We start from the raw sequence: 15,367 nt of genomic DNA on the forward strand, positions 1-15,367 counted from the left end.
AGGACAACCACATTAGGTTTACGTTCATTATAGCCCGTTTTTATATCTACAATAATAAACTTTGTTCTTCTGATTTTTACAAATTCTGTTTTAAGCCTTTCTCATTGTTTAACTGGCTTACATGTTAAAAATCTGGTCAGTATTGAGACAATAAAAACAAAGCAAATTTTCACTCTTGGTAAAATGCTAGAGTAATTCTTACTAAAAAAGGCAAAAATCAACAACAACAACCCAAACTGACTCTGATAGAAAGGAATTATCAAAACTTTGAGATTTAATTCTTAAAGAAAATCTGTCACTACTGCATTTTAAATGCCCTTTCTATAGTTCTCCTTTATCAGTGAGAACAGACTGTAGCCCTGTCTGAAGGCATTAATCCCCATGCATTGCAATGCTGGGGTTTGAGCCCGAGCCCAGCCGGGGCTGCTGGGGTCTGTGTCTGTGAGGCCTTGGCTGCACCTGTGAAAACAGACGCTGCCCTCTGACTGACGGGGGGAGGCAGCGAGTGACGGAAAATTCCCATGAACCACGATGGGCTGCTAAGCTGAATATATTTCAAAGACGAGAGAGCTGAACAAAAGCTCGAAGAAAGGCAGTGAGAGAAAAATCTTCTTTGAGAATAAGAAAGAGTTTATCAAAGCCATTCTGTGAGTTCTCTCTTTACTTTTATTCCAGAGTCCCCAGGAGGGACGATGACAGGGTCCTGATGAGGTCACACGAACGTCCGGGGAAATAAAGTTGGCAACAGAAAATCCAAACGTAGGGGCCAAGGGATAGTTTGATGGGTGTGTCTAGCGTCTAGACCCCTGTGCCTATCTTTAGCTTTCCACTTCTGCCCGGATAAACCCTTCAACTGCTCTGAAGAAAACACTGCTTAGAGGATCTTCAAGTGCCCATCACCTCTTCCCCTTGCAGTCTGGACTGTGGCTGCCTGTGACACGCCCGCGGGGCCCGGGTACAGTGTTGGGAGGGCAAGGTCCCAGGCTCCGACCCTGGGTCTCACACTGCAGCCTTCACCAAACACTGGTCTCCGGCGGCGAACGGGCGACAGGGTGGGCTGAATCGCTACAAACCCTTCGCTCTTCCCAAGACAACCACGCCCCGAGATAAGCACTCTTGGAGATAAGCACTCTGCGTTAGACGCTCCTACACAGAGACACACAGGCTCATATGCTCAGCCAATATTTATGGCTATGATACAGTACACAGAGTTCAGTCCTTAGTTAAAAAATTATGACAGGGTGTCTGGTTGGCTCAGTGGACTGAGCGGCCAACTCTAGGTTTCAGCTCAGATCATGATGTCAGGGTCCTGAGATCGAGCCCCGGGTCAGGCTCTGCGCTGAGGGAGGAGTCCGCTGGAGGTTCTCTCTCCCTCTCCCTGTGCTCCTCCCCGGCTGTTTGCACTCCTACGTGTGCTCTCTAAAATAAATAAATACAATCTTAAAAAAAAAAAATCTTTCCAGGAGAGTCTAGCGTGCAGCCAGAACTGAGAACTACCAGTCTCCCGGCAGCCCCCCGCACGGTAATAAGCCATGTAGTAAAACTAATAGGTATTGATTAATTATTCGACAAATGTTTGCTGAGCACCTAATATGTGCAAGGCGGCTTCTCAGAGCCGTGATCTGGTGGTGAGCCGGGTGGGATGGGTCCTGCTCCCATCCTGGACAAGGAAGTAGGGAACTTTTGGATGACACTCCGTGCCATGCCAGAATGACAAGACAGTGACAGGACACAGTGACTGGGGGCTGTGTTGAACTGGGGCCCGGGAAGGCATCTCCAGGGTGCTGATATCTAAAGGACACAAGTCCTAATGGACAAGAAGGAGACAGACACGTGAAATCAGTGAAATCGGGAGGAATGTCCCAGGCAGGAAGAGAGAGAATGAGGGAAGAGGCAGGGAAGGGCCAGGTCCTGCAGGGTTTCCAGCCCGAACGAGGACCAGGACAAACCACCCAAGAGCTCTAAGCAGGAGGCCAACAGGAGCGATTCAGTTTCCCAGCTCCCGGACAGCTGAGCAGAGGGCTGGAGGAAAGAGTGTTAACAGCAGCCACGGTGGCAGGGCGGGAGGGCACGCTGGAGGCCGGGGCGGCGAGAGAAGTGGATGGGTCAGAGACATGTCAGGGAGGGAGGCCCTGCAGGGATGTCGAGACGGGCGGGGGAGAAGGAACCAGGCTCTGGGACGACTCCTAGGATTTTGGCCGGAACCGCTGACTGGGTTTGAAATCAAAGACCCTATTTTATAACCAAGTTTGATATGCAATGGCTCTCAGCAAATACACCCACAACTCTGAAATTCTGAGGTCAGGAGAGTCAGAATAAGAGTTGGGGGGTCATGGGGCACCTGGCTGGCTCCACGGGTTAAACGCCTGCCTTCGGCTCACGTCATGATCCAAGGGTCCTGGGATAGAGCCCCACATCAGGCTCCCTGCTCGGCGGGGAGCCTGCTCCTCCCTCTGCCTCTGCCGCTTTCCATGCTTGTGCTCTGCCAAATAAATAAAATCTCTAAAGAAAAAAAGAGTTCGGGGGTCAGCCCATGGCTGATGGGGTGGGAGGGAAGTACAGCTGTAGGAGTGGGGGCTCAGACCCTCTCACATTTAGAAGCCGGGTCAAGGCCAGGCCAGCAGAAGAGACAGGGAGGGGGAGGGGGAGGGAAGACAGTGGGAGGCCCAGAGCCACGAGGTGTCCCCGAAGCCAGAAGAACCAAGTGCTCCAGAAGGAAGAAACATCAGCCGGGTCAGACCTTGTGAAGAGACCACACAGAGAAGGACAGAAAAAGGAAGAACTGGTAGCACAGAGGGACAGGTGACCTTGACAGGAGCATCCAGGAGAGGGGGAAGCTCAGGTCTGGCTGAAGTTACTGAGGAGAGCCAGGGGACAAGGTGGAGACCCCGGCCACAGACATCAATGTCGGACTGTGACAGAGCAGAGAATGGAGCAGGAGCTGTGTGGGCACACCGGGTCCTGGCCGGTTTTGGGGACTGTCTTGCTTTAAGACGGCCTCTATCAGAGCATGCTTGCACGCCACTGGAGTGCCGGGAGAGAGGAAGGCGCTCACCCGAGGGAGGGAGAGGCCCCGTGCGAAGGTGCTTGCGCTCTCCCCTCCCCGGCTCAGCACCGCACCCTCACCTCAGACTTTCCAGCTCTGGCTGGTGCCCCCACTTCTGTGATGTTGCCTCGAGTCTGGATTCTTGCTCTGTTGGAGCCCTCCTGACCGGAGAGCTCATCCCTGCCCACAGGCCTTTGCGCCACGTCACCCTCCGCCCCGTGTCCTGGTCCGTTCACATCGCTGGTCATCAGGCGCCACCCACCTCGCTCTCTGCTCTTTTATTCCTTCCTGTTTTTCTTTCTTTCTTTCTTTTTTTTTTTTTTTTAAGATTTTACTTATTTATTTGACAGAGACAGACACAGTGAGAGAGAGAACACAAGCAGGGGGAGTGGGAGAGGGAGAGGCAGGCTTCCTGCCAAGCAGGGAGCCCAACACGGGGCTCGATCCCAGGACGCTGGGACCATGACCCGAGCCGAAGGCAGAGGCCCAACCCACTGAGCCCCCCAGGCGCCCTCCTCCTGTTTCTCTAATTCAGTCCTTGCCATCGGCTGACATGCTACGTATGGACTCATTTCTCTATCGTCCGCCCGCCCCCCCCCCCCCCCCCACTAAAGGACAAGCTCCAAGAGAGTGGGACTTGCTGTCCTAAGCTCCTCCTGCAAGGCCTGCCCACATGATGGGCTCAGTGAATAGTGAATCTTCACGATAACCCTGCTCCATTACCATCACCATTTTACCTGGGAAAACAGAGCCTGAGATCAGTAAACACTTGGCCGAGGCCACGGCCAGTACATGGCGGAGGTTGCACCCAAACTGAGCTTTCTCTCGGCTCAGTGAATGCACGGATGGAGACTCTGCTTGCCTTCCTCCAACCTCCTCGCCCCCTGGGCAGGAGCAGGGTAAATCTTATGAAAGGCGGCGTCAGCATGTTTTCTGGGAAACCTTTCTCAGCATGTGCTCTGATTTTGCTTGGGAAAAACAAACCAAAGAACCCTAAACCTCATGATGATGAGAAGCTAAGTCCAAAAGAGGCAAAACAGAAAAAACACCCCATAAACATGGCACATAACTCACCGATGTATTCGATACAGAGTTTTTAACGTTTCTACTGCGTTACCCAAGGAAAAGAATCCTTACGTACACTTTTAACATTTTTTGGATGACCCGGGACTTACTCGGATGCTCCCCGGGGGCTCACATGGGCTGGAAACGCTCGCGTCGTGTGGGGACGCACACCTGATCTGATAAACGCAAACTCTGCCAACAGTTTCCGTAGTGAGAAAGTCACTCACCTCCAGGGTCTGCATCAGATTCGGTTTTATCGCATCTTTCATCAAAACCGTCAAGGCACCTGTGACTCCCTAAAGGACAGAAAAAAGAAACCTGCTTTAGACTGTTGACGAAAGGTCATCCGTGCCAAGGTGACTCTCGTGGCCATTTCCGGGCAGCCGGCCTCGTAGGTGGGCCTTCCCAAGGGCGGCGCTCCCGTCCGAGCCGCAGGGGACACAGCGTGGCTGGCTGGACCCTTCTCGCCCCCACCAGAGTGGACGTCAACCATTCCGAGACGTGAAGCGATGGGCAAGTGGCAGTCCTCGCCTTTTTTGAAAAAACCTTCCTTGATGGGGTTTACGAGGCTTGCCCTAAAGCAGATCTTTCGGTCTGCCTTCCGGCGTCTTCTGGCCATTATGCACATTATTTTTTCATTATCAGAGATTATACCATTGCTTGAAGAAATCTGATAACGTATGAAAATCAGGCTGTTGACTGAGTGGGAAATGGAGAGGGATAAGGGGAAGTGTCTAAAAAGTGTCTAAAAGCACCCATGTTTCTAAAAGCGACAAAGAAGCCACTGGTTTCCCAGTGCCTCACCCCACAATCTAGAAGGCCCTCAGAAGACGGCTACATTGGAAAAGCTTCTCATTTTCTATTTCTCATGCTGCCCGAATGGCTGGAACGGAGCTGACGCCCCCCGCGCATAAAACACAGCTGCCTCCTCCCAAGCCTGAAGAGCTCTGGGTGGGGCTCCCGCCGCGTCCCTGTTCCCCATTTCTGGAAAAGACAGACGGGAGAAGGAAGAAACAGGAAAGAGATCTGAGAACTGCTGGACAAGCGGGCCAAAGAAGGCCACAGGGAAGCTGCAGAGAAACAAAACCAACAGAACAAAGCCCTTTCACCTTTTCTACAGACGCCGGCCAAGTGCCTTGGAAACACCGCGCCGTAAGGCAGCAATGTGTGTGAACACCGTGGGAACATCGCCTTGGGAAGATAAACGTGGCACGTCACAGATCTCAACACATCAGGGGGCAGAATCTTGAGGGTTTAAGGTTCACAGGAAACTCCAGATTATTTTCTGCTTTACTGTACAAGATAGATGTTATACAAAATGCCACCAACCTATTACAAGCAATATTAAGATGTTTTACTTTGAGAGTCACTGGCCAGGAAGGGCTCAAAGAAATTAGTTCTTTTCTTTACACAGAAGAGACAGAAAAACAGCAGTCTGCTGAGCTTTCTGGATGCTGTGTTTGCTTACACTTCCTGGTATAAGCAAGAAACTAGAGGCAGAAGGAAGGTAGACATTTCGGTTCGATCGTCTCAGGTAGCACACACCTGCTGATTTTCCCGAGACATCTCTTATCTTTTGTTGCTCCAACACACTGACTATCCTCAAGCCCATGCAGAGAGAGCAGCTCTGGGGCTGTCATGGTCACTGTGAACTCAGCATCTGTTCCATGCCCCGTGTCCAGAGGGAGAGAGTTTGGACACATTCTTCCAGAGGGTGCCAGGAGTCGATCACCTTATGAGAAACATTAACAAGCCATCTACTCAAATTCTCGTGGCAAGACCTAAGTCCTTTAGGCCAAATCAGAGTACATAAAAAAGTATAAAGGAGTGAAATGAAAAGACGGGAGCTCTTAAAATCTTCCTTTAATTTTCCATGAAAGACCAGCTATTGATAGTTCTAGCTGGTAGGAAACATAATTGGAAGAAGTTAGGCGTAGGTGCTTTTTGTAAAAAAGAGAATAAAAAGATGACTAAAGAGAGTAAACTTGGGGTTTGTTTTCAGAGCTAAGGTTTTTGTCATACACATGTGAAAATAAATGTAGGGAAATCATGTTGCAGATTAAGTTTCAAATTATTTTGGATGCATATTTACTGATACCCAAGATTAAGAGGATACAGGGAAATACATTGATACAGAAACCGTAATACGTTAGTTTACGTAGACATGTCACCATGTTCGTGGTTTATAAAAAACAGTATCTTTAGCAGCAACCTGGATTTGGGTTTTCTCATTAAGCTTTATACAAAGCATCCTAGGGGCTGCTAACAAAAATATTTAATTTAGTACACAAGACCTACGAGACGAGTCAATCAGATTCGTCTTTTCAAAAGCAGCCAAAAAGTGATCAAGACACTCTGGCAAACGGGTCCAATTACAGCCTAAGCCCTCAGAATTAAAACACTGATTTGTCTTTTCCCTTTCCAACCATCAGCATGCATTTGAGCTGCCATCATGGTATGTGACCCATATGTGGGAAAGTTAGCTGAAATTTAGGGTGCTCGATGGCTTTCCCGATGCCTCCATCCCATCTGCACTCAAGCACGTGAAACAGCTATACCAACGGGGTTTAAGGTAACAGCAAAGATGGTGATTATGAAGAGGGAAACCGATGGGCGTGCCAAGTTAGAATGAGCGCTACAAGGGGCAGTGACGCGCCAGGGTACCCAGAAAGCTAATGGGAAGCACTGTTGCACTCGAAGGGGAGCTAGATGCTAAGAAGGATTTAAGGGGATCTGGGTGTCATACCCAAATATAAAGAAAGCACAGAATTAAATAAGCCAGGGCCAATCTGCACTCTGTGCTCCCTTTCATGAAGGTGGAGTCACTTTCTTCTTATTCTTTTGAAAGGCGGGGGCACCTGGGTGGCTCAGTGGGTTAAGCCTCTGCCTTCGGCTCGGGTCATGATCTCAGGGTCCTGAGATCGAGCCCCACATCGGGCTCTCTGCTCAGCGGGGAGCCTGCATCCCCCTCTCTCTCTGCCTGCCCCTCTGCCTACTCGTGATCTCTGTCAAATAAATAGATAAAATCTTGAAAGGCGATTTTCCTCCATCGGAAGCAGGCATTATCGGCCTTTATGAAAAAGCCATGAGCTACCAGGAGGTCGCCCTGCCTGGGGCAGAGAGCAGAGATCGGGGCTGCCAAGAGTCCTGAAACGCTTAGAAAATACACGTCACGTGCTGTGGTTGCAGCCAGGGACACACATCATAGACGCTGTAAGACAAACAGGCTTGTGAGGGGAAAACGTGAGTGTAGACAAGGTCTGGGATGTCTGTGACACACGCTGGTAAGAAGATGACCTCCATTCTCCTGAACACGGGCCAGGGACATGGCGAGCTCTCTAGAGCTCCTGGGATGGACGCACTCACCAAATCTTCCGCTGTCACAGGCTGCCCACTTTTGTCACTGGCCACCACCATTCTTCCCAGCCGCTCCTTCATGTCCGCCAGGCTGTCGGTCAAGGCCAGCACGGCCATGATCTCGCTGGCCACTGCGATGTCAAACTGCGCCTAAAAAGCAAAGGCAGAAGGACTGGTCAGCGGTGGTGCCACCTGGATGGCCATTTGCACCAGGAGCCGTACTTCGGCGATTAAGTTCCCGAAGGCCCGGGGGTCTAGCTTCAGTGCGTGGACCTCACATCCTCGAGTGTCTGGAGTGCTGGAAACATGCACGGTCTTGTGCCTGGTGTCCTCTGGGGCGGGTTCTCTACCAGGGGCCACGCTCTTCCTGGATTTTGTTCTGCTGAGCAGGACGCCGCCTGGCCGGGCCACGGTGACCCCCGCCATGGCACTAGGTGGTTGGCTTTTGTAGCATGTCTCAGACTTATGATTAATGGCTAATGGGACTGTCTGTCTGATGCATGTCTCTTCATGACCGAAAGTGGGGCCCTGAAGGCTAGAACTTTGGGAAGGCTTACTCCCACGTCCCCAGCATGGAGGACGGGGCGTGAAACAGCGGGCACTCAGCGCACAGCCCCTAAATAAATAGCTGCTGGCCGCCTGCACTGTTGTCGTCGGGGTGTCTAGGGGGTGGCATTTGTCCGTCCAGCAAAGAGATGAGGAGCAGACAGTGAGAGACGGTGCTGAGGCCGGTTTCCCAGAGTGAGAGCTTCACACAGCAGTGGGGACACCCCATCATGTGCAGTCCCCCAAGTCAAAGGTGACACAGAATCAAATTTCAGCTGTCCGTGGGGGCTCGGCCCCATCAGATCTTGAAGCGCCCGGCAATGAATGCTGGACAGCAGCTACTTTCTATGACATACGCCTGGGCCTTCCTAGTCCCTCTGATGGCTCTCGCTGCAGGCTGTAGAGGGTCCAACAGGAACTAAAAGAGAAACAAGGAACCTGCCTTCCTCCTCCTCCTAATTCAGCCACTGGACAAAATCACTTCATCAGGCTCTGCCTGTATTCTCTTCTTCCCGAGGAGCCCGTGAGGCAGCCAAATGCAAGCTTACACAGAGAGAAAAGGGCTGTGCCCTGGTGGGGTGACCTGATAAGACATTTTATTGTCCATTTCCGTCAGCGACAAGAAAGGAAATGAAGGAAATAAGGAGCTTTCTGGCAGCTTCCATGTTGAGATTTCATTAGCTACTGATGTAGTGAAAAAAATATTACCCGGAAGTCAAATACAACTATGCTCAATTATTACATTTTCAATATAATCCATTCCAAACACCAGTGACTTGTCATTATGTGATAGTTAGAATTCTCTACACTACTTTCCCTTATAAACAGTGCATATTAAAAATGCCTGAAAATTCGGAGGCTTTCTATGCAAAACATGAGACTAGAGATACTCTTAAAATATTAACTATGTAAGTAAGTAGTATTTATAATACACATATATGCTCTACATTAGTAGTCATTATAACTTCAAAATTTTCTACCTTGAAAAACATCAAAAAACAAATTGGTCAATTTAAATATCACTTATTGGGATGCCTCAGTGGCTCAGTGTGGTAAGCGTCTGCCTTTGGCTCAGGGTGCTGGATCGAGTCCCGCACTGGGCTCCTTGCTCAGCAGGGAGCCTGCTTCTCCCTCTGCCTGCTTATGCTCTGACAAATAAATAAATAAAATCTTTAAAAAAAAATAAATCAATATCACATTAATTTTACTAACAACGATGTACTTATGATCAGGCTGGTCATTTTTGTTTTGCAAATAAAGTATTTCGGAATCATATACAGAGATTGTTACTGTTTTTCACAAATTTACATGAAGGACAATATACGATGTTGGATGAATGTGATCAACATGGCTTTTCTGGAAGGTAATATGGGAATGTATATCAACACTGGGAATCATCTTCTTTGACTCTCCACTTACAGATCAGGGAATGTGTCCTGAGGATATCGTCAGACAATCTACACAAATATGTGTGTAATGTTCCTGCAGCTTATGAGTCCAACATAACAAATACCCTGAGTGCCCATTGGTTACAGTATATCTGAAAGAGGAGTATTATATAGCCGTTAAAAATGATATAGTGTGGGGCGCCTGGGTGGCTCAGTGGGTTAAGCCACTGCCTTCGGCCAGGTCATGATCTCAGGGTCCTGGGATCGAGTCCCACATCGGGCTCTCTGCTCAGTAGGGAGCCTGCTTCCCCCTCTCTCTCTCTGCCTGCCTCTCTGCCTACTTGGGATCTCTGTCTGTCAAATAATTAATAAAATCTTTTTAAAAAAAAGATATAGCGCTACCTTTACTAACATAAAAATATGTCAGGGGCGCCTGGGTGGTTCAGTTGGCTGAGCGTTCAACTCCTGAATTCGGCTCAGGTCATCATCTTGGGTCATGAGGTCGAGCCCCACGTCAGACTCTAGCCCCAGCGGGAAGCCTCCCTCTCTCTCTGCTCCTCTCCTTCCCCCTTTCTCTCTCTCTCAAATAAGTATATCTTTAAAAAGATGTATATCAATAGAGTCTTAGGGTTAAAAAAATAGTTAAAGCTCTTAAATATAATCTTTTTATTTAAAAATAAATGTAGGCATAAAGCAATTCAAGATAGAACCTTGGGTAAGTAACTGAAGATAACACGCCAGCCTTTCCCATTTGTAAACCAGACTTACAAAACTAGATGGACCTTGTGTAAGGATTACGAGGCATGGGACAGGCATTCAAATCTCAGCCATTACTGACCTCCCATCTCTCCAGGACCTGGTGACAATACAAAAATACTCGGAGAAACAGGAAAGGGTTACTTACGAATCACTCCTCATTCCTGCCCCTCTCTTCAGAAGGAACTCATGCCAAAAGTTGGTGTACATCTCTCCAGCTTCCATTCTGTGTTTATATACACACATGAGCATGTACGCTGGCTTTTTCTGAATAGAACCTTAATAGTACTTCAAATTTTTTTCATGTGTCATTTTTTAAAAATCTTTCCATTTCCCAAATAGGGACGAGGCCTCTACTTGTCACTTCCCCTACAGGCACTGTAATATTTTCACCTGCCATATCTGTGGCACAGAACAATGCACCAGGGGTATGTAACTGCCCCTCCTGACGGATGTTTAGACTGTTTCAAATTTCACCGTTCCAAGGAAGGCTGCAATTAATACCCTTATACATTGGGGGTTTTTGGGTTTTGTTTGTTTGTTTGTTTGTTTTTTGCACAGGAGCAGAAATTCCTTTATTTTTTCTATGTCCTCAACCTAGAATTCTTGGGTCATTTCAAATTTTAGTACAAACAACTATCATCCAAGAAACTTTACTAATTTAAACTCCAATGAACACTGTATAAACGCCTCTACGTCTTCTTACTCTCAGTAACATTCAGTACTGATTTATGTGCTTTTATAAGCTCACAGGTAAATAGCACCTCATTGTTCTAACTTGCAGTTTCGTGACCACTTGTTGGCATTTTATTTGTGTTTGCAAACTGCTCCTATTCTATTTAGCAATTACCGAACACCTTCTACTGCTCTATAACGAAGTTCGCTGCTCTGACAGTACAGCAGGAAGAGAGAAGACAGGAACTCCTGCCCCTTCTAAAACGTTTGAGGAGGGGGAGGCAGAAACATGCAAGATAAAGAGTGCAGGCAAAGGAAAGAGGGAGTTGTGGGAGAGGCAGCCCCAGTTTCTTTTTTAGGATTTCATTTATTAGTGAGAGCACATGAACAGGGGGAGGGTCAGGGGGACAGGGAGAAGCAGACACCCCGCTGAGTGGGGCCCCATGCAGGGCTCCATCCGGGACCCTGAGATCATGACCCCAGCTGAAGGCAGCCACCTAACTGACCGAGCCCCCCAAGCGCCCCCAGGCAGTCTGGGTTGTAAAGGGGAGCCGTGAAGGCCGCACTGAGAGCAGCGTGCCAGGATCACCATGAGGGAGCTCTTCTTACGTCTGGTGCCTGACTCCTTCGTTACAGCTAATGCAAACATTCCCTCCTGCTCTGTTACTGGTCTTTTGATGTTTTTGTACATGTCAGCTTTTCCTGTTCAAGATCTTAACTTTTTATGACGTCAAAACGATCTCTTCTTTCATGTTTCTGCATGTCACATCCGTGACCGCTGACACGGACAGCAAGCCCTGCCGGGTCCGACCCGGCCCAGCTGCGGCCCCTGCCTCCTCTGCTCAGCGGGCCTGACGGCTGCTGCAGCCCTCCTTCTCCTCGAGGATTCTAGGATGTGAACTCCTTTTCCTTCAGAAGTCGGGATCCATTTCCCAGGGCCACTGGCCGCTGGTGCGATCGGTGAGAAACCCGAGGCCAGCCCGGGGCTCCCTCCTGCGTGACCGGTCAGGACATTTTTGCCTGTGGCATCTCTTTCCAATCTACTTTACCCTTAGCGTTGGTGTGAGTATCACACTCTCCCCGTGCGGCACCTGGTGGCTCCGTAGTTAAGCATCTGCCTTCGGCTCAGGTCATGATCCCAGGGTCCTGGGATTGAGCCCTGTGTTGGGGTTCTTGCTCAATAGGGAGTCTGCTTCTTTCTCTCCTTCTGCTGCTCCCCCTGCTTGTGCCCCACCCCCTCTATCAAATAAATAAATAAAATCTAGAGGCGTGCTGTACCTGACTGAAAAATCACAGAGTGATTTTATGCTCCCTAAGCATCCGTCTCCACATGAAATGGAAGTAAACATCGTAACTTACCTTCTGCAGTTTCTGCATTTGGGTAATAGGACATTATTCTTCAAAACGTTTCAGGCTACTAAATAACAAGGTGTTTACGCTTTGGTTTATGAAACTTGAGTAACGTGTTTGAGATTTTTTTTTTCAGTTGTTACGCAGATGTAGAATGAACTTGATGGATTTACAATAAAATATGTAAAAATTTATATTCAAAAGACACCCTGAGTGGTTCTTCCCAGAACAACTGAAGCCACCCAGGAAAAGGACAGTAAGAAAATACCGGGGCTGTTTTGCCTGTTGCACCTCTCCTAGTCCTGCTGAGGGATGGGAGCAACACCTTGAAATGAGGAGAAACACACTGGCCACTGTAGGTGGACGACCAAGAGGAGAGAAGCAGAGAACCCACTCCAGGGCTGGTGCAAACCATCACTAGCAAGAACGGAGCCGCGCCCACGCGGAAAGGCCACGTACCTGCCGGGAATAGCCCTTCTCGGTGGGGGCCTGCCCAATCGTTATTTTTCGTAGAAATCGGTCATTTGTATCCAATACTGAAAAAGAGATAAAGCTTCTTCAATCCACAAGTACGGATGGGCTACCACGTGCACCTGGAGCTGTCGTGAGGGCCAAGGAGGCCGTGGGGGGCAGGAGGCAGGTCTGGCTATGCTGCCCCTGACATCCCAGTGAACAGACATAGAGCTGATGGAAAACATCAGGCGGCACTAAGTGCCGTAGCAAGACGAAGGTGGTGATATGATAGGGTGTGTCGGGGTGGGGGTGAAGGCGGGGTGCCGTGTTTGACTAGGTAGTGAAGGAAAACCATTTCCGAAGTGGTCACATTTTACCCTGAACCCGAGTCACAAGAAGAAGCCAATTTCGGTTCTGAAAGCGTTCAACGCTGAACCACCACAGGATGCAGCCACGACTGCCCTCGGTGTACAACCAGCAGAACCCAGAGCAGGGACTCGCACACGTCTCCGAGCATTCACGTTCACTGCGGCATCCTTCCCAACACCCAAAGATGGAAGAGCCAAGTGTCCATCAACAGGTGAATGGATGAACAAAATGTGGTCTGCAGACGATCACACAGTCCAAACCAAGGAACGAACAACCACACGGCCAGACATGGGAATAGTATGCGTCATGAAATCAGCCAGAGAGAGAGAACTAACGTTGTATGATCCCACTGACATGAACTACCAAACTCACAGAGCGAGAACGTGGAACAGTGGTTGTGGGGGGCTGGGAGGAGATGGGGAGTTATTGGTCAATGGGTACATAGTTTTTCTTGGGGATGATGGCAGGTTCCGGGTATAGAGTGTGGGGATGGCATAACCCCCAGAAGACTAGTGAATGTATTTAATACCACAGATCTTACACTCATAAATGGTTAAAATCTCATGATATGTATTATTTTACCCCAATACAATAAAGTAGTAAGGTGGGGAGGGAGGGAAGAAGTCAGCTCTGATTAAAGCAGGCACCAATTTGTATGGCTTTCGCTGATTTGTCTGAATGGCACTGACTTGCATTTGTTTGTGAAAACTAGGTCTGTTGAGTGCAAACCGGAATGACAGTGGCAGGAAATCAGTGAGAGGGACGCGGGCTTCACTAATAATTCATGTGGCTTCCAAGAACAAGCTGCCCGCCGTGACAACGCATTATATGGCCCTGACAAAACTGATGACGAGAATTCTGTATTTGGGGACTGAGAGCATCTTAGGATGAAAAATGTCAAGCTTTCCCTTCCCACCCAAGGCCTCCGCCGGCCTGCCCGCCTTGCCCTCCCACTGTTCCCTGACTCAGCCGGTGCTGCTCTCCATGCAACACACCCTCTCTCCCTCACACTCATGCACACACTCAGATACACAAACACACTCATGTGCACATTTCAAACTTCACACATCAAACACATTCAGGCCTGGATGATTTGAAGTTCCAGGCAGAGTCTACACAGAGCAAGAAACGCTTTTCAAAATGCCCCCTAGCTAGTACTTATCGCCAAGACCCATGGCGCCATCATGGTAAAAACACTTCCCACTCTGACGTGCGGGATACGCAACCTGGCATAAGATGGGTATGATGTTTGCGTTGGAAATTCAGCTGCTGTTACTGGGCAGAGAGAACACAAACAAACCAAAAAGAAAAAAATAAGAAAAAAGGCTGGCAGGATCCGCTCGAGGCAGGGGCATGGGAAAGCTGCGTGTGCGTTCAACGGGGTCCTGGCGGGCTTCGGATGCTTGGCAGGGAGACGTGTGGGTGTGTCAGGGCCACAGAAGAGACGGGAAAATTAAATTCCTACATACAAGGTAGATACCAGGAAGGAACCCTAAGTGATACTTCATTCCAGCCTCTCAATGTTAGAGCTAAAGCTGGACTGCGTAACGCAGGTGTTCACTCCAGAAGAGTCACTGAGGGCCAGTTTTGTGCCAGGTCCCATGCGAGCTGGCCAGGGACGCAAAGACAAACCAGACGTTAATCTCTGATCGGAAGCGCAGACTCGCACAGGGGAGATGGAGGTGCAGGCAAGTGTGAGTCTGTGGGGGGCCTCGGGCACTATCGTGCTGCCCGGGTCGCGAGGAACACCCATGGTGAGCAGAGCTGTTTCCTGAACAACAGCAGTTGGGGTGCTGGGTAGGTGAAGGCACTTGGTCAGGGCATGGCCACTGTTTTCGTTTCGGGGGCAGAACGGTCATGATTCCCTGCAAGGCTGGCTGGGGGGGCTGTGCTGGGAACCAGGAACTGATGTCACTTCACTGAGGGTGAGTGAGGCCTGTGGGACCTCTGTCTAATGGCCTGGAGGTGGATGAACCAATGAGACAGGAGAGAAGAGAAGACTGTAGCCCCCCGACCTGGGGTGGGCGGTGCTCGGGGAGGCAGGGACTCATGCTCCTCTGGGAGCTACAAAATGGTTTGGTGGCCATTGTGCCTTCCTTTTTTTTTAAAAAGATTTTATGTATTTGCCAGAGAGGGAAAGAGAGAGAGCGAGCAAGTGAGCACAAGCAGGGGGAGCAGCAGGCTCCCCACTGAGCAAGGAGCCCGATGTGGGACTCGATCTCAGGACCCTGCGATCATGACCTGAGCCAAAGGGAGACGCTTAACCCACTGAGCCACCCAGGAGTCCCTCTTTGTTCCTTCTTTTTCTGTTAATTGCTTCTGGAATAGTCTACTGGCTCTGGTCCCATGTTACTGCTAGGCA

At 49.4% G+C, this 15,367-nt stretch overlaps 1 protein-coding gene across 1 annotated transcript in view; it reads right to left on the minus strand.

Annotated features, from left to right (window-relative positions):
- MTHFD1L (methylenetetrahydrofolate dehydrogenase (NADP+ dependent) 1 like) overlaps positions 1-15,367 on the minus strand; it is a gene marked incomplete at its 5' end in the record, with an annotated part of 183,587 nt that overhangs the window by 108,623 nt on the left and 59,597 nt on the right. Inside the window, 3 exons of the mRNA XM_080805521.1 lie at positions 4,339-4,407; positions 7,478-7,618; positions 12,643-12,719. Of these exons, the coding sequence (XP_080661647.1) occupies positions 4,339-4,407; positions 7,478-7,618; positions 12,643-12,719 (287 nt within the window). The remainder of the gene's footprint in view (positions 1-4,338; positions 4,408-7,477; positions 7,619-12,642; positions 12,720-15,367) is intronic.

This window comes from Martes martes (assembly GCF_963455335.1).
Source record: "Martes martes genome assembly, chromosome: 6".
Classification (NCBI taxonomy): domain Eukaryota; kingdom Metazoa; phylum Chordata; class Mammalia; order Carnivora; family Mustelidae; genus Martes; species Martes martes.